Source organism: Hippopotamus amphibius, chromosome 12 (genome assembly GCF_030028045.1).
Source record: "Hippopotamus amphibius kiboko isolate mHipAmp2 chromosome 12, mHipAmp2.hap2, whole genome shotgun sequence".
NCBI classification, from domain to species: domain Eukaryota; kingdom Metazoa; phylum Chordata; class Mammalia; order Artiodactyla; family Hippopotamidae; genus Hippopotamus; species Hippopotamus amphibius.
The window spans coordinates 91,334,280-91,352,965 of record NC_080197.1 but is presented as its reverse complement, the minus strand read 5'-3'; the positions used below and the strand labels follow the sequence as shown (position 1 = coordinate 91,352,965).

Sequence of the window (18,686 nt, the reverse complement as noted above, 5' to 3'; positions counted from 1 at the left end):
ATAACCCACGAGGAGACACCAGGCTGCTCTGCAGGGCAGCATCCAGCAGGGGGCAGAGTGCTGGGCCGCGAGTTGAGGCAGTGGTTCCTCCAAGCTCTGCCCTGACCCTGACCCTGAGGAAGCATGTCACGTCTTTGGTCTTTAATTTGTTCAGCTGAAAATAGGAGGCACTCTATTTTCTAGGGGGCACCACCATCCTCACCATGGTCTCTTAGGCTCCTCCCCCACAACCAACAGACTTACTTTCGTCTTTGCCCTCGACCACACTGGCCTCTGTGCTTTATTTTCTCTAATGATTTTCAGATTGAAAAGACCATGTTGGATATCAGGGAAATGGAAAACAAAAAACAAAAAAAAAACTAAAGTTAATCAAATGGGGGAAAGTATTTTTTAAAAACTAAAATGTCCACATGAAAAGGAGGTAGGAGAAAACATAGTAGTAGTTACAATTTGGATAAACCCAGGTATGTAGGGAATACTATTTTTCAAAATATTTTGTGGTAGGGAGGCAGAAATAAAAAGAAATTTAGCATGAAAACAAGGAAAATTCTTGGGAAGATGATATGTTCAGCTCAAAATATCTGATTTGGTCTGACAATATTCTGATTAATAATTTGATCTTTTTGGCAGCTGGATCATGAATCTAATTGGACGGTGTCGCACAGTTTCGGGAGCAAAAAAAATAACCCCACGATGGGAACAGGACTACCATCTGCAGCCCATGGGCAAACTGGGATTATTTTATGAATACCTTGAAATGAGTAAGTCGCTAGTGAAATTTTGGGTGATATGAATTACATTGGAACATGTTTTGGATCCCCAAAACATCAACTATAGAGCCAAATAATTATCTAGCCTATTGCAATGAAGAGGAGTCTGTTTTACTCCCCTAGATAAAATTATACAATCAGGCTTTCAAATAAGGTGACTGAGTGTATCTTTGTCAATACTTATGTTGTACGAAGTGAAGATTTATTACCCAGCAATGAAATGGAATATTCATCGAGGTACATCATCACCATTAATTCTCGGAGGATTCTAACCATGTTGTCTAAGAATGAACACAGAGCTATTATTAGATGTGACTCAGCCTGGGCTGGAGTCCATGCAGCACAGCTGTTGGCCAGTACCCTTCTGAACGGAGTCGTGTACAAGCCTGTGCAGAAAGCCCTTGGGAGCAAGGGTCACTCCACATCTCACGCTTGCCTTTGACATTTTATCTCTTTCTTCTGGCCGGTGGTTTCTGCCCGGTTCCTTGAGTGACCTCATGGCAAATCACTGGCTTAAATTTGGAACTATTTTGCTGGTCTGGAATTAAGATTTAGCACAGGTCCCCTCCTTTTTGAATGTCTTTGTCCATTTCTATAGTATTTGCTTGGGTGCTGTTTCTCTTCAGGTGAACTTGATTTTGAGCTTTCAGTTGCCTTTAAATGGATGCATCTCACAATATATTTCCATAGGAAACACCATCTTTTCTATTATGCATGACACACTTTCATCTAATAGAAGGCTAACAATGGACATGTTTTGTGTCTGTGCCCTTTCAGCTCCCCATTGCATCGAATTACAGTTTTTTAAGCTTAGGAGAACAGGAAAGGATTTTGACAGGCTTTGCATGTATGCGTGGGGGTTTGTGTATTTGCAGAGACACCCCTTTGTGGTTCCTGTTTATAAGTTTGCAGAGAAATGGAGGTTTTTATTAAATCACATTCTATATATAAAATAATTGCTTTTAAAAATATACATTATACATGGAAACGCATCCGCTTCCTTCAGTGAGTGAAAGGTTCATCTTGTAGCTTCTTCGGTCAACAATGCTTTGCAGCTGAGAGTCTGATTTGAATTTCATTTCTGCTTTTGTTATGTTTCATGACCAGGTTCCGTTAAGGGTGTAGCTGTAGTACATAATGTAGAAGCTATGTTTCTTTATTCCGTTTATTTTCAGAAGGGCTACAAGACAATTACCTGTTATTCCAAAATGAGTCATAATTGTAAATATTACTTAATGGAACTATTATTAGCATTAATAATAACAACATTCTGGGGCAGACTACCATTTGTTATTTTAACACAAAAAACAAACTTGGAAAAAAGTTATTTTTTCTGTAGTTAGTCAAATAAATGGTATTGAAAGGGAAAGTTATGTGGTCCTGCTTTGGGGGAGAAATTGATAGGACTTTTAGATTTCATAGTCTCGTTCAAGTAATTACCAGCTAAATAATTTGGCCTCACGTGGATGGACATAGTGATTATCATACTAAATGAAGCAAGTCAGACTGGCAAAGACAAATATCATGTGACATCACTTACATGTGGAATCTAAAAAGATGACACAGATGAGCTTATTTACAAAGCAGAAACAGACTCACAGACATAGAAAACAAAATTATGGTTACCAAGGTGGGGGGAGGGAGGGATAAATTAGGAGTGTGCGATTAACAAGTATATACTACTTTATATTAAATAAACAACAAGGTCCTACAGTTTAGCGCAGGGAACTATATTAAAAAATAATAATAAAAAAGAAAATAATTCGACCTCACCCTACACTGTAAGAAAGGATGGAATAACAGTGGTTACAGAGAGATTTTTAAAATTTTTTTTCTTTTCCATTATGGTTTATTACAGGATATTGAATATAGTCTCCTGTGCTATACAGTAGGACCTTGTTGTTTTTTTATATATATATAATAGTTTTTATCTGCTAATCTCAAACTCCTAATTTATCCCTCCCCCAGTTTTTTAGATTAAATTGTTTTCCTATTATCCAAATAATCCTTAATGAATTAGAAAAATTAATCAGTTTCTGAGAGTAGGAAGTCTGTTATTCTGTATTCAACACCAGAGTGAAATCTATGTTTTGTTCTTCTGGTTTGTAGGAGATAGAATTTCCAAATGCCTTTTGAATTATTTTCGTTCCTCTAAAATAAACATAGAGTGCCTTGGGTGGTGAGCTCATACCCACAGTTTCCTCCTTCCGGTTTTACCCATATTCATTAATGACAGCACCATCTACCTTTTTAATTACGCCTCTTAGCTACTGAAGGGAAACATCGTCTGACAGACAGCCCTGGAGCCCTCCGCTCTTGCTTAGTTAGGCCTTGTGCCCAGCCACCAGCCCTGGTCCCCTCTGCCCCAAGCAGGGAACTAGAACTCCCCTCTGCCTGAAAAACCTTTCCCTTCTTTTCTGCCCAGAAGAGTTCCTACCAAGCCTCAGGAACTCTCCACCTTTCACACAGATTTTCTGCTCTCTTCTCTAAGGCATCAGTAGTGCTTGACTTCTGTCCTGATGGTATGTGATTGTGTGCATGCCTCTCTCCCTGGCTAGACGGATCCTGTTGGAGGGAGCACTCAGGCCTTTTCATCTTTCAGTCCTCAGCTGGAGCACCGCTGCCTGGACCCTCATAAATATTTATTTAAGTGACTTGAGCTTGGAGTTCCAACACACACAAATACAACTGTTAGTTGAGTTTACAGTAACATTGCCCCAGTGGCCCCCACCAGGCTCTGTATGGCATATTTTTTTTTTTTTGAGTGAAATTTTTTTATTTTGGTTAGTGAATTCCCCACCATCCTTTGAGATTATTAGAGTAACCCTGGGTTGTTAACCAAAATTGCCTCCCCAGGTGTATGGTCCTGACTTCTGAGAACTCAGACATGGGACATAAGAGAAATAGTCTGTTAATCTTAAAATCTGAAAGCCATAGGATACCATTTTGTACTTAGAGCACAAACAACAGCCCCTTGAGACCTTGGTAACGCCTTCCCGATGGGCGGGTGCCATGATTGAAATGCAGTACAGTGAGGAAGTGGGCCCTGTTTGTTTCTGGTACTGCCTCTTCCACCCTTGCATGTTCACGTGCTCTTACCTTCATATAGTATTTTCTCCGTGTAATTTACTGTAAGTAACATCACTCGTTCTTCAGCATCTCCTTGCACCTACCCCTTTCTTTCCCTCTCTCTCCAGTGCTACGCCCACCCAAGCCTTCCCTGCACTCTCCAGGACCAGGCCTGCCTTCCCCCACTCCCCCATCTCTGCTCTGTTTCTGCCCACCACCTGCATTGACGTTTCCTCATCTTTGCAGGATGAACTTTCCCAAATGTCAGCAAGGTGACTGGGGAGGATTCGTAGGCCTCTTCTCTCTTTACTGGCTAATTCATTCATTCCTCCATCCATCTAACAAACATTGAGCAACTGCTCTGCCAGACACTGTATCAGTTGCTGAGGATACCAAGACAAGTAAGACCGGGTATCTGGTCTCCCAGGGCCAAGCGAGGGATTCTGAATTGCTAAGCAGGTGACCACAAATCAGACTTCCTAGAGCAGGTGATATTTAAACTGGATTTTGAAGGGTGAATGGAAGGTCGCTGTCGAAACTGTCATAGAGGTAATGGGCATTTCATGCAGAGAGATGAATGCAGTTTCAAGTACCAGGGCATGAAGCAGCTTGGCCAGTTCAGAGCATGGCAAGTAAACAAAGTATGGCTAGAACACAGGATCCATAGGTGGGACTGTCAGGTAAGCAAGAGCTATGTCACAGTGGGTCTTGTGGGCCTAGCCAGGGGACTTGAACTTATCCTTAAAGAAATAGGGATACTTCGGAATATTTGTAAGCAAGAGAATTAAATAATGTTTATGTTGAAGAAGATCAGATTATTCTGGCAGCAGAATGGAAGATAATACTTTGGATGGGGCCCATATTTGGTGGGAATAGGCTATTTCAGGGGCTACACCAGGTAACCCACACAACGAGTGATAAACACCTAAATAGATGCTATGGGCTTAGGTAAAGATTTGATAGATGTTAGGGAGATGACTAGTATGGCAGGTGAGGAATAGAATTGTTAAGATAACTTCCGGGAGACTGAATATGCAGGGTGGACTATAAGGAGAGGAGCTGGTTTTAAGGAAATGGTTCCGTGTTGGATATTTTGAGTGTGAGGTGTCTATGAGGCATCTGAGAGGCGATGTTCATCATTAAGTTGAATTCACCAGTTAGGAGCTCAGAAGAGCTGCAGGTGAGGCCATGAGGGTGATTCAGGCATGCCAGGCAGAGAACTGATGAGGCCCTGGGCAAAAGGGGCATTTAAGGGTAAATGGGGGAAGAGACATCCACAAAGAGAAAGAAGAATAGCAGAACAGTTGGGAGAAAACTAGCAGACTTGGGTCAGCACAGAGAAGGCTATAACCTTGCTTGAGAGGGATTTGAACATTGACTAAAAGGACCATAATGAAAAGGGAGCTAAAAAGCAAGAGCGAAATTCCCTATAATTGCCGGGACCATGGGGAAAAATATAAGAAGCGCTATAGTTACATCATCTTTAAAAATATCTCTGTGTGTGTGTGTGTGTACATACACAGTTTTACCTTGGCTTTTGAAAATTAAGTAAACAAAAATCGAGGGGGAGAAACATTCCACAGAGAGGAAGATATTTGGCCATATCAAAAACTGCCTGGGGGCGGGGGTGGGTGGGAAGGTGTCTAGTGATCTAATAAACAAGGACTGAAAATGCACATTGGCTTTGGCATGTGCAGCCACCAGCAGAGTTAGCAAGATGAGTTGCATTGCAGTGGTGAGGGCCACAGAGAATGGAGAGCTTTGAGTGGTGGAGAGAGAATCCGCGTAGGTACTTCTTTAAGAAACTTGACTTTAAAGTGAAGAAGAACGCATAGAAAGTATCAGAGAGCAATTTGGGGTCATGAGGAAGCTTCAGGCGAGGGTTATTTTTGTTTTTATGATGGGTGTTTTTTTGCCTTGCTGAGTTGACAGGCCTTTATTTTTATTCTTGGTTTCAAAAGTTGTGTGGAAAGTTTTTCTTACTTGAATATCAGAGCAGATTATACCGTGTTGATTTTTTTCTGGTGCCTTATGTTTTTAATTAAAAATGTTTAATCTATCTGGAATTTATTTTGATATCAAAAGTGAGGACTGCATATCCGTTCTTCTAATGCTGTAGCTAATTACTCCAATACTTGAATCCATTGATTTGAAACATCATTTTTATAATATACTAAAATCCCATGGATATCTTCATTTATTCTTGAAATCTGTTTAATTCATACTGCCTGTTAATGCACTAGTTCTAAACTGTTTCAATCACCATAGCATTATAACATACATTAATATCTCTTAGAGCTGGTCCCATTTTTATCCTTTTTCAGAAATATCCCTAACACTGTCACGTTAAACATCCCTCCTCATTTTTTTACGTGTACTTGTAAATATTTCTTGAAGAACTTTAGCATCACCTTTCAGCTGTTTTTCTTAAATCCATTGGGATTATTAACTAAATTTGCGTCCGAATATTAAATTTTATTTTGGAGAAAAAATTTGATATGTCCCCAAACCTGAGTCTTCCCAATTAAGAGTATGGTGCATCCTACCATTTATTCATCATTATTTGTTTTTCCTTATTTTTTAAGTCAATTATCATAACAATCTTAACGTTTCTCACTAATTTATTTCTGAATAGTCTATGCCTTTGTTGTCATTATAAATGGTATAGTTTCTCCTTTGGATTTTTAACTGGGTTTATTGCTAATAAAATCCTAATTTCTGGCTTCTCTTGGATAATGAGATCTGGCAGCATTGGGCCCTCGTCCCAATATGGTGCCTATCAGCAGCCCCTTCCATTAGGACATCCACGTGCCAGTTTGCTAGTTACTGTACCCACTCCACACATTGCTGTTGCTTGCCTGGCCCCTGGAGGCGGATGAGTTCATTTAGGGTTGGGTGAACCATGGACACAGATGTCAACATCACTGCTTGGCGCCATGCTGCTGTCTCTATGACGTCACCAACTGTGGTCCGTGCCTGTCTGATCGCCCTGAATACAATGGCTCCTGCCTGGCCTGTAGACTGGCCATATCTTTCCAACCCTGACTGCTTTTCTGCAACACATTCTGGCCTCTCAGATCAGAAGCAAATGCCAGCTCCTCCTACCCAGGCACTGCCCCCAGAATCTTGCCCTTCCTGGCCAGTGGGGTCCCTGCCCCTTGGCTGAGCAATAGCCCTAACGGGGCTGTAAATTTTCCTCTGATTCACTGTCTTAGTTATTCAGTACATACCTGTGCTAGTTTACTTTAAATATCTGCCAGTTAGGAGGAAAGGGTCTGAAACTTTTTTAGATCTCTGGCCTTATTATAGCTCACCTCTACCCCCCCGTAATACAGCTCCCCCCAAATCTCTGCTGCCTCATCTATAGCGAAGCCACGTAAATTACAGACAAAGAAAAGAACTTCTAAGCCACCACCACAATTTTGACTTACTGTGACCACATAGACTGCGATAGTATCAAAATAAAAATTCCTGAAAAAGGATTATATTTTGACTTATGAAGACACTTATTGCATGCATTTCCATGATTTGTAATAATATCACAAATTCTCTGAATGTGCTGCTCTTGCATCCACAGACTCAGGGGAGCTTGCTTATTTGCCTATTTTCAGCATATTTCTTCCAACATTCTTTAAACATAGCCTTCCCAAAGGTACATTCTTACTTCTTTTTAACTTGTTAGCTATTTCCACACTATTCCTTTTCTTTTTTTTTTAATCCTAAATCACAAATCCTCTTCCAACATTCTGTTATTTCTATATTGGGAGTGAATAATGTTTAGAGTGTCCCAAGTTTATTACCAGCAAATAACCATGGCTGATTAAAGATTTTTAAATATGTTATTCCTATTAAGTGTATATATGTGAAAGAAACAGGCTATAATTAGGCTTCTTTCCAGAGATTTTATATTTGTCTTTGGTTTGGATTCTTTCACTGTTGAACATTATTATTACCATGAATGTCTTTTCTCTTTGGGATTTAGTTCACTGTTTGCCTTTCTCTTTCTTGATAAGAGTAAAGGAATGTGTGTTGTCCTTCCATCCATCCACCACTCCGTGATGTGTGTCCATTCCATTGACAGTTATTCAGTTTGGGTTCGTCACCTTATTTGTGGCCTCTTTTCCACTGGCCCCTCTGTTGGCTCTGGTGAACAATATATTGGAAATAAGAGTGGACGCGTGGAAAATGACTACCCAGTATAGACGCATGGTGCCAGAAAAAGCCCAGGACATCGGAGCATGGCAGCCCATCATGCAAGGAATAGCAATTCTGGCTGTGGTGACCAATGTGAGTAAATAGGCTTCACAGGGTAAAGACCTTGAAAAGTCCAAAAACGCGTTAGTGTTGCTTCCTAAGGAATCCAGTGTTTCGTATTTCATAACATGGGAGGAAGATGCTAATACTGTCATCCCTAAACAACATAGTTGCTATAACTGTAATTGTTGTTATTTTTTAATGTATTTTGTTTGTAATTATTATTGGTGACTTACAAGACCTCTTACAGAGGCAGCTGCTAAGAATAGTGACCATTAGGCTATTGCTGCCCATTTGTTAGTTTTTATTCAATAGAAGCACCATAATAGTTTTAACAGTAAGTATTAACTCTTTGAATCCTCACATGACTATAAAAGGAGTTATCTAATAATGCTTTTATAATGGAGATGGAAATCTCTCCATTTAGAGTTTGAAGACCCTAAAATAAGAACAATCATTCCACCATATTTTACTATATATTCCAGACTATCAAATTAAAATAGTAATTTTGATTCCTATTTGATGATGACGTATAATTGCTTTGTGCATTCCCGATCATTCTTTACCTTCCTTGTGCCCTGGGGCAGAGGTTCTTCAAGGAGGCAGATTTAGGGCAGGTCCCATCTCTCCTCTTCACCGCACCCTTGGTCTTTGCTACCCACTGTCGGTCATTAGCTAAGCATCCTCATGCATGAGGGACTAGAACTCAGTTGTTTACAACCTGTACTGATTATGGACCAGTCTGAACAGTATCTCTCCTTCCCTGCCCCTGCTCCCACAGGCCAACAGGGAGCGGTCAAGCAGAGCAATTCCCATGCCAGCCCATCAGGGTTCCCATCAGGGAACCTCCTTCCCTAGAAATGCTCGTACAACCAGGGCTATTTCCTCCCTTATTTCACTGCCAATTTCACTCCCAGCTTATAGTCCTCAACAAAATGATACCCCAGTTTTAACGTCTTAAGTCACACTTGCCCTGAGTCTCCTGCCTTTTCCCATGCGCCCTTGTAGAAACAGAACAGAGTCCAACAGTGCCAGTGGGTCAGGCTCCCAGATGAGGCAAGCTGCTGAGCACTGCACACTCTGCAGTCAGACCCGAGCCCCAGTTCCCAGCATGGCAGCTTCTCAGCTGCACGATTTGGGGCCAAACCTTAACACTTCAGAGCTTCAGTCAATTGTAAATTGAACAATTCCCTAACGTATTTTAAGACTATTATATATCACAAAGGGTGCTTAGGGACTTCAGTGAGTTCATGTATGGAATGCACAGAGCCTGGTCCTCATGGAATGTTTGCGGCTGCTCTGTTATCTACCTCATTCCACATCATCATTTACAGGGACTGTGTAGACTTTTGCCAGGTGTCGAAACTAGAGGCACAAGAATTTTACAATGTGTCATTGTCTGGACCGTGGTCACAGTTTTACACAATAAGACAAGTTATCTGGAACCCAGCTGTCACCCCCCAAGAACCTCAGTTTATCTGGACTGCATGCTGTCCCTCCTTTATGGAGAAAGTTGGCAAATCACACACACAAAAAACAACTGCTAGATGATGTGCATTTCTATTCACCCACATAGACCCTACCTTCAGCATCCATCGCGCTGCAGAACCTAGGCTGACGTTCACAAATATGACAGTGAGGCCCTTGACGTTCCACAGTCATAAAAGTATGAATCTGTCATGTTCAATATGCTATACGACACGAAGCCTGGCAGGAATGTGGACTTGTGTGCTCTAAGGAAACTTTTAGCAACAAGGTTTGGAACTAAAAGCTTTTTTGTTTGACCTTCAGCTAACCAGAAAATTCAATTGACTCCTACTCCCCATTACTCAAGCGTCCTGGTTTGATTGTATGAGGCACCTTTTCCTCGTCCCCCCAGCATGGCTCCTCGCCATTAGCTCAGATGGAGTATTGGCTGTGTCTCCAAGGCTGCTCTACGTGCGTGTGCGTGTGTGCACACACAGGCACACACACGCCCACTAACTGGTGCTACTGGTTCTATCCAGCAGTTGTTTTTTCCTATAACTCAGGCATTGTTTTATTATACCCTAGAAAAATTGCTTATTCGATCATCGATTAAACTATGGACAATCCTTTTTTCCATATTAAGATTTGTGACAGCTTCCAAGATGCAGGTCCTCTTTATGTTTACATATAATTCTGTAAGAATTAAACATGTACATAACCCCTCACATACCTAATTTGTGCCTTCCCAATCTCAGGTGTACAACAATAGCTCGCTTTCCATAATAGGAAAACTCTTAGGAAGTAGGAAGAAGAGAATAGCTGCCAGGGATATGAAAGGGCACCGGGCAGGAGTCTGGTATAAAATCATTCATTCTAAAGCTGCTGGTTCAGTCAGTAAATAAGCTGAATTGACATTGCTGTATCATGCCAGAGCATCTGCTATTGAAGACCAATTTTAATTTATTTTGATATAAATGGAAAATTGTGTTTGGAACAGCATGGGAAATGAAGCACACTGCATTTATTTGTACTCTTGCAGTGTGTCTCAAAGCAGCTCAATTCAGAAGGAAAAGTATCATGTCCGAAGACAATAGAACTATCTTCCTTGTTGGAATTTTTGTAGCTTCTTGAAGCACATCTGCAGGTGATTGTATAAAAAGCCATAGTTGAGTTAAATGATAACAGGAAATTTTAATCTATTGAAATCTAAGAAAAGTAAAATATTCCTGCCTTTCACTACTAACTACCACCACCACCAACAGGCAGGCATACACACACCCAGAGAGACTTCACATCAGGGGAAATGACAAAGCCGGTTCTAGTAGGGGCAAATTTTGCAGTAGAAAAGCCCCTCAAGTTGTTTTCCTTGCTTTGCCTGAGATCTTGTTTGTTGACTTGTGGTCTCACTGTGTCTAAACCATATGTTCAGGTGAATACTATTAAAATCATGTCATGCAAAAAACATGTCTGCTCTGCTTCAGTAAATGACTGAAACATTTAGCTTTGTTTATCCACATAGAATTTGGATTGAAGAATATTCTTTACTTTCTCCTTCCTTCACACCAGTTTTACACACTGGGGAGTTAAAAGCCCAAATTAAAGAATTTTGGAAAAAATTCATGTAATTCATAATAGCTTTAGATCCTGATAAATGTCTGCCTGACACAGACTCAGGTTTAAGAGGGACCCATATTTATTCCTGTAATCTGGGAACACACTAAACTCTCTTTATGTTATTTGATAATTTATAATGTTTTTAACTTTATCTGTTTAACTTTTTGGAAGTTTAGAGGCTTAGGTGCTAGTTCTAACAAAATAGATATCATTGCTTGACTGTATGAATGGAATGATCCCAATACAATTTCCTGTTACTACATTTTATTAAAGTAATAAAGAATTCTTGCTCTCTAATGAAGCAACAGACATAAGTATATACTGAGAGTTTAATCAAACTATTGGTTGACTTGTTTAGACTGTAAGGAAAGTCTAAACAAGATACTACAGGGGAAAAAAGTATGAATTTGAAGGAAAATATATACTATGCAGTTAGTATTCTATTTTTAAGAGGTAAGTGATAAAGAAGCAGTTTTTTATCAATTATTTATCTACAAAGGAATCATATATAGCCAACCTACTTTCATAATATTGACCTTAGTATTAGGCTTTCAAAATCATAAAAGATTAAATTATATCAAGTAGTGCTCTAAGGTTGATTGAATTTCATTATATTCTAATTTTTTTAAATATAAGTTACAAATAACATATGCAAGCAGCTCTTGAGTTATCCACAGTACCCTAGTCTACAGTTATTCTTATTGTACTTAAGGCACATAACTATCAGGCCTTTGCTTTTGAACTGCCGATGGACTTCTGGACACTCCCTTAAAGACCAAAAGCAAAGGAACTATTTTACTTTAAAGCAGCTGCTCAAAGATTTTAGGACATTCACTACCTATATCCATTTGACAGGAAAGAATTAAGATTTCTAAATCTTTAATTTAAAAAAAACATCAACTGATGAAAATGTAACTCTGGCATGTCTGTTAACCTTAGCTTTTCTAAAGGTTCTAAATTAATACCCCCTTTACTGTTTTCTTCCCAATATAGGCCATGATCATTGCGTTCACATCAGACATGATCCCCCGCCTGGTGTATTACTGGTCCTTCTCCGTCCCGCCCTATGGGGACCATCCACAGTACACCATGGAGGGATACATCAACAACACTCTCTCCTACTTCAACATTGCTGACTTTAAAAGCAAAAACAAGGAAAATCCATACACTGAGCTTGGCAACTATACCACGTGCAGGCAAGTTCTACTTACAAGTGTTTAAAAATGCACTTCATCTTTTAAAGGACTTTTATTGTAATATAATTCTATTTGGTATCATTTAAATAAAATTGCTAGAGATGGTTTTTTCCTAGCTTTCTTTTCAATCAGACTTTAAAAAGGATGATATATAAAAGTCAATACAGACTAGGGTTAGAATTTTCAAGCCAAACCATAAGGCAAGATTTTTAAATGAGAGTTTCAAATGATTATAGGAAGACTAATCCAGGGGGAAAGTCTTATATCTTAGAAATGAAGAAACTCTAAGGGTTCCAAAAAGCAAGATAATTCAGTTGTTATGACTAACGTATTATTCAAGTACAACCTGATGGTACTGAATGATGACAGACTAGTATATACCATCACTTAACAAAGCAACACAAAGACAAAAATGTAAACACCTCAGCCTGGCCTAGCAATGTTCTCTAAAAGTGTTCCAAAGCTCTCCGCATTGCTTTTAATGGCTGGTAAGATCAACTGTATACATTGTACACTTAGTTTTGTCAACTAAGTTACTAATTGAAAAGTTTGTTGACTGCATGTCCTAGAGGGGTGTGTGTGTGAGTGTGTGTTTTCAAAGTCTTAAACCTAAAAGAGGCTTTAAAATTCATTTAGTGCAACTCCTCAAAGCCTTCTCTGATTCACATTCTCAACACCACAACCAAGAAACCAGAAATAAGCTCCAAATAAATGTTCCCAAGTTACACATAGTAAAGCCTCTTCAGAACCCTGCACTGAATCTGCTTACTCTTACTTTACATAATTCTGAAGAGTAATTAAACTCCTAGATCTAATAGGTTACAGGCAGAAACTTAGAGATGTGCTACCTGAGAGAAATACATTAACAGCAGTAGCATATGATATCTGACAACAGCTAAACTGAGTAAGAAAATTATAAAAAGTAGGTAGTATTCTCTGTAGAGAGAGAGAACCCTATAGCTGAGTGAACCCTGACGACACCATTATACAGATAAATTTATAAGCATGTTTCTGAAAACATGCTAACTTGTTTTAGTTATATTCTTTTGAGGAAGCAGGGATAAAGTTTAAGATATTTTTCTTCTTTTTTACAAAGATGGTATCCATCATTACTATCATCTTCCTCTTGGAAGTTAAAGGAAGTATTACTGGAGCAGTTATTTAAGGGTTTTGTCATCAAACCAAACTCTTGGAGAAAATCTGGGACTTCCCTGGTGGCCTGGTGGTCAGGATTCCAGGCTTTCACTTCAGTAGTCCCAGGTTCAGTCCCTGGTCAGGGAACTGAGATCCTGCAAGCCAAGCCATGTAGCACAGCCAAAAAACAAAAACAAACAAAAAAAAACACTCTAGGAGAAAATGTATATGCTGTCCAATTTAAAAGTGTTGCATTAAATATGACCTTTTTAAAAAATATTTATTTATTTGGTTGTGCTGGGTCTTAATTGCAGCTTACCAGCTCCTTAGTTGTGGCACATGGGCTCCTTTGTTGTGGCATGCGAATTCTTAGTTGCAGCATGCATGTGGGATCTAGTTCCCTGACCAGGGATTGAACCCGGGCACCCTGCATTGGCAGCGTGGAGTCTTAACCACCATGCCACCAGGGAAGTCCCAAGTATGACCTTTTTCAGTGGGCCCTTGTTTACAGCATTTGATCGAAAAGAATTATCTCCTGAGATGTTTCTGTCTTGTTTCCAGGTATCGTGATTTCCGGTACCCTCCTGGACACCCACAAGAGTATAAACACAACATCTATTATTGGCATGTGATTGCAGCCAAGCTGGCTTTTATCATTGTCATGGAGGTAAGAAAAGTATACTTTCAAATAGCTTATAAGGCAGTGTATTTGCAGGCTATTTATTAGCTTTAAGTATTGCCCCTTCTGACTTAAAATGTACAATATGTTCTTATCTCTTACTGATAATTATTTTATAACATTTATTAGTCATATTTGACCTGAGAATACTCATAATGCTCTCAGTGATTAAATGAAGTGGGTTATCTCCTTTAAAAGTTAAAAGCATGTTGTGTGCTAGGGTGATTCAGTTCTTTTCAGTTCAGTATTAATTCAAGTCCATTTTATTTGGGACACTGGGCTCCATATTAGGCTATGAAGGGGCTTATTCAAGATAAATAAGATGTCATATCTTCCCTGGAGAAACTTTTCTTGTTATAACATTTTTCTTTGTATTATTTTTATTGCATTTTCACAATATACCTTCTTACAATAGTTTTTTCACACCCCTGAAATTTACCAGCTCTGAAAAATGACTAAGGCAGCTATAAATTTAAAATTGATCTAGCCAACTTTACTTTTTACACTGAGTGAATAACTACTACCAAATTCCATAGGTTTGAAAGTTACTTGAGTGGTGTGGTCAGTTAGGATTATATTTAGCTGCAAGAAACAGAAAACCCATCAATAGTGGCTTAAACAAGTAAGGGTTGATTTTTCTCACATAACAAATTTCACTAGAAGTAGGTGAGTGCTGGGGGCTTCCCTGGTGGCGCAGTGGTTATGAATCTGCCTGCCAATGCAGGGGACATGGATTTGATCCCTGGGCCAGGAAGATCCCACATGCCGCAGAGCAACTAAGCCCGTGTGCCACAACACAACTACTGAGCCTGCGCTCTAGAGCCTGCAAGCCACAACTATTGAGCCCACATGCCACAACTACTGAAGCCCACAAGCCTAGAGCCTGTGCTCCGCAGCAAGAGAAGCCACCACAATGAGAAACCCTCACACTGCAACAAAGAGTAGCCCCCACTCACCACAATTAGAGAAAGCCTGTGTGCAGTAATGAAGACCCAATGCAGCCAAAACTAAACAAAAAAATAAATCTTAAAAAAAAAAGAAAATGTAGGTGGGTGCTCCTGAATCAACACCAGCTCACTGATTTAAGGACTGTATCTGATTCTCCAGGTTTTCTCTCATTGCATGTCACTTTCTGGTTGTAATATGACTGCTGCAACTCCAGATAACACATTTATGTTCTCAGCAGGAAGAAGGAGAAGGGAGATGCTAGCCATATCTTTTCATATTTGTTAGGAGAGAAAATGCTTTGCCAGAAGCCCCCAGAGTAGACTTCCACCTGCCTCTCACTGGCTAGAACTACAGCATGTGGTTCCTCTTAGCAGCTAAGTAGGCTGAGACAGGAGGTGTTTGGTTTGCTCTGAGTAAAATCAAAATCTGTTAGCAAGAAAGAAGCAGGACAGGCTACCTGGCTCTGATAATTTTTCTAGTATTTTTTTAATAGTTACCAAAAATTAACAGAAGAAAACAGTGCATCATGAATTCACCATCATAAGTGGGTTCCTCAAGTACAGTATCTGATATATCGGCAAGAGTCACTAGTTTATATTCAAATATGTAGTTGCCAAAGTGTTTCGACTTCTACTTTTGACATCATGGTGGACTAGATGTCAAAAGTAGACTATGAGGGGCCATCTCACTACAAAACATTTAGAATCAGCTAAAAACATAATTTCCTTTGTGGTTTTGAGCTTACTGAAGGGAAGAGAATATACAAAGAGGGAAAAAAACATGATGGCCTAAGATAGAGCAGTGAGCACCCCTGAAGTTCAGGAGTGCTCTGAGAACAAGAGCTATTATTAGTGCCTCCACCTCAAAGCTCAAGGAGACCAAGCCTTGGGTCAGCAGTGAGGTAGAAGAGCTGAACTTGAGACTCTTGGATTCAGCCAGGGACCCTACAAAAGGCTGGATTTGTCTCAGAGCAGAGGGAAATGTGTATCTTCTCTGAAGAAAAGTATCCTTAATTTAGACCCCAGTTTTCTCCCAGATTGAGATAAGCAAATATGAGCTATCAAAGATCGACAGCAACAAAAGGGAAATTAAAAAAAAAAAAAAAAAAAAAACAAGAATGAGATTTAAACCACACTCCGCTCCCCCCCTCCCAAAAAAAAAACCGTGATTTGGATCATCAATAACTTTAAGACTTTGAATTATCAGATAAGGAATATAAATTAACCATATATGAAAATATTTAAACAAATAAATGACAGAGACAAAAGTGAACAAATAAGAAACTGTAAAAAATTATAAGGCAATTTTGAAAAATAAATAAAACTTTTAGAAATAAAAATAGTTATTGAAATGAAGACATTAACATTAACATATGGGTAAAACATAAGTTTAGACAAATCTGAAGAGAGAATTAGTAAACTGGGAGACAGATCTGAAAAAAAATTACCACTAGCACATCACAGACAGATAAGAAAATGGAAAAATACAAAGAGGTTAAGTGATATGAAAGACAGAATGAGAAGGACTAACTTCCCAAAAAACATCATAGAAGAAAAAAATAGATAACTGAAGAGATACAAATCTGAAGAGTTAGTTGCTAAAATTTTTGCAGCATAAGTGAAAGACATCTGTTCACAGAGCAGAAAGCACAACAAATATCAAGCAGAATAGATAACAAAGAAGTCAATGTTTACATGCACTGTAAGGAAAATGCAGCACACCAAAGATAAGATCTTAAAAGTAACCTGAGGAAAAAGACAGATGACTGACAAAGAAATTTAAGATTAGAATGAGAGTAGACTTTTTAACAGCAGTCTGAAAGCCAGAAGAGAGGAGTCATATCTTTAAAATGCTAAAGAAAGTAACTGTAAACCTGGAATTATAGCAAAACTTTGAGTAATTGAAAAGTGTGTCCACATTAAAAAACCAAGCCATATGGCTTTCTAGGAGATCATTTCTTTCTAGAACAGATCATTTCAATCTTACACAAATTCCACCAGAGATCAGGAAAAGGAAATACTCTCCAACTCCTTTTAGATCCTAAAATCAGACCAGAATAGAAAGGGAAAGGGATATTATGTTAGTCTTTACTCAATGCATAGATGCAAAGATCTTTTGAAAATGTGCAGACTGAATCTAGCAATCTGTTTGCTAAAGATGACATCATACCACATTGGCTTTATCCCAGAAATACAAGGTGGTGTAACACAGAAGATATTCATATCTATGAATATTACCTACCTCAGAAATAGATGGGAGAAAAAACTCTTTCCTACATCAACTTTTGCCTCTTTACTGTGTAATTTCCATCACTCAAACTCACTAATATCTCTCTCATCTCAAAATATTCTCCACTCTCACACTACCTGACTTACAAGAAACATTTGACATAGCTGATCACTCTTCTTTGAAACTCTTCCTCACTTGGCTCCCAGGAAAACACATGTTTTGTCTTTCCTCCTACCTCACTAGGCAGTCCCATCTTAACTTCTTTGCCAGTCCCTTCCTTCTCTTCTCCTTAATGATCCAGGGCTCATTCCTCAGTTGTCTTCTTTTCTCTCTACTTACAGCTTTGGTGATCTCATGCAGTCCAGAGACTTTAAGTGCTGTCTATATGCCTGTGACTCACTAGTGGATATCCACAGAAAACCTCTCTTCTGAGTTCAACCCATCAGACCAACTGCATACTTGACCTTTCTGCTTGGCATACTTGACCTTTCTGCTTGGCATCTAACAGAATCTACTGCCCTAAATTCCCATATTTTCTTAAGTCCACTTCTAATATTCTCCTGCCTACCCTGTACTAAATCTGTTCTATCGACAGTTTTCTCTCCTCTATTCAATTATGGTAGTTCCATCTCAACAGTTGCTCGGCCAGAATTCTTGGAGTCCCTGTGTTTTCTCTCCCCCACTTATTCCACATCAAGTCCTGTTGGTTTTTCCTTTGAAAATAGATCACAAATCTGACCACTTCTTAGCAGCTCTGCTGCTGCCCCCCAGGTTAGAGCCACCATCATTTCTTGCCCAAATTAAAGCAACAGTCTCCTAACTGGGCTCCCCATTGTCTTCACATCTCACTCTGAGTAAAAGCCAGAGTCCTTTATAATGACATACAAGGCCCAACACAATCTGGCCATGCCCTGTTACCTCCCTGATGTCACTTCACTCCAGCCTTCCTAGAACACACCTTGCAGGCTTCCACCATATGGACTCTGTGCTGGCTATCCCCTTTGCCTAGAATGTCTTTCCTCCTGATGTCTGCATGGCTAATTTCCTCACCTCCTTAAAGTCTTTGCTCAATGAGGCATGTCCAGACGGATCTATATAGAATCTATATAAATTTTACCTCCCACCATAACACTCATAATAACTGTTACTCTGCTTTACTTAGCTCATGTCACTTTTTTCCCCATGGCTCTTATCACTTTTTAACTCTGTGTAATTTATTTGTTTTTAATTACGTTTATTCTATATTATCTCTATCCTCTTGCTAGGTCAGGGATTTTTGAACAGTGAATAAATAAAAAGGTTTTCAAGCTCATTAGTCATCAGGGA

General features: G+C 39.3%; 1 protein-coding gene across 3 annotated transcripts in view; it reads left to right on the top strand.

The window, feature by feature from the left end:
- Positions 1–18,686, top strand: part of ANO6 (anoctamin 6) — a 198,685-nt gene that overhangs the window by 175,848 nt on the left and 4,151 nt on the right. For all 3 annotated transcript variants that reach the window (XM_057701117.1, XM_057701116.1, XM_057701115.1), the window contains 4 exons: positions 631–761; positions 7,921–8,126; positions 12,168–12,370; positions 14,066–14,171. In XM_057701117.1, the coding sequence (XP_057557100.1) occupies positions 631–761; positions 7,921–8,126; positions 12,168–12,370; positions 14,066–14,171 (646 nt within the window). The remainder of the gene's footprint in view (positions 1–630; positions 762–7,920; positions 8,127–12,167; positions 12,371–14,065; positions 14,172–18,686) is intronic.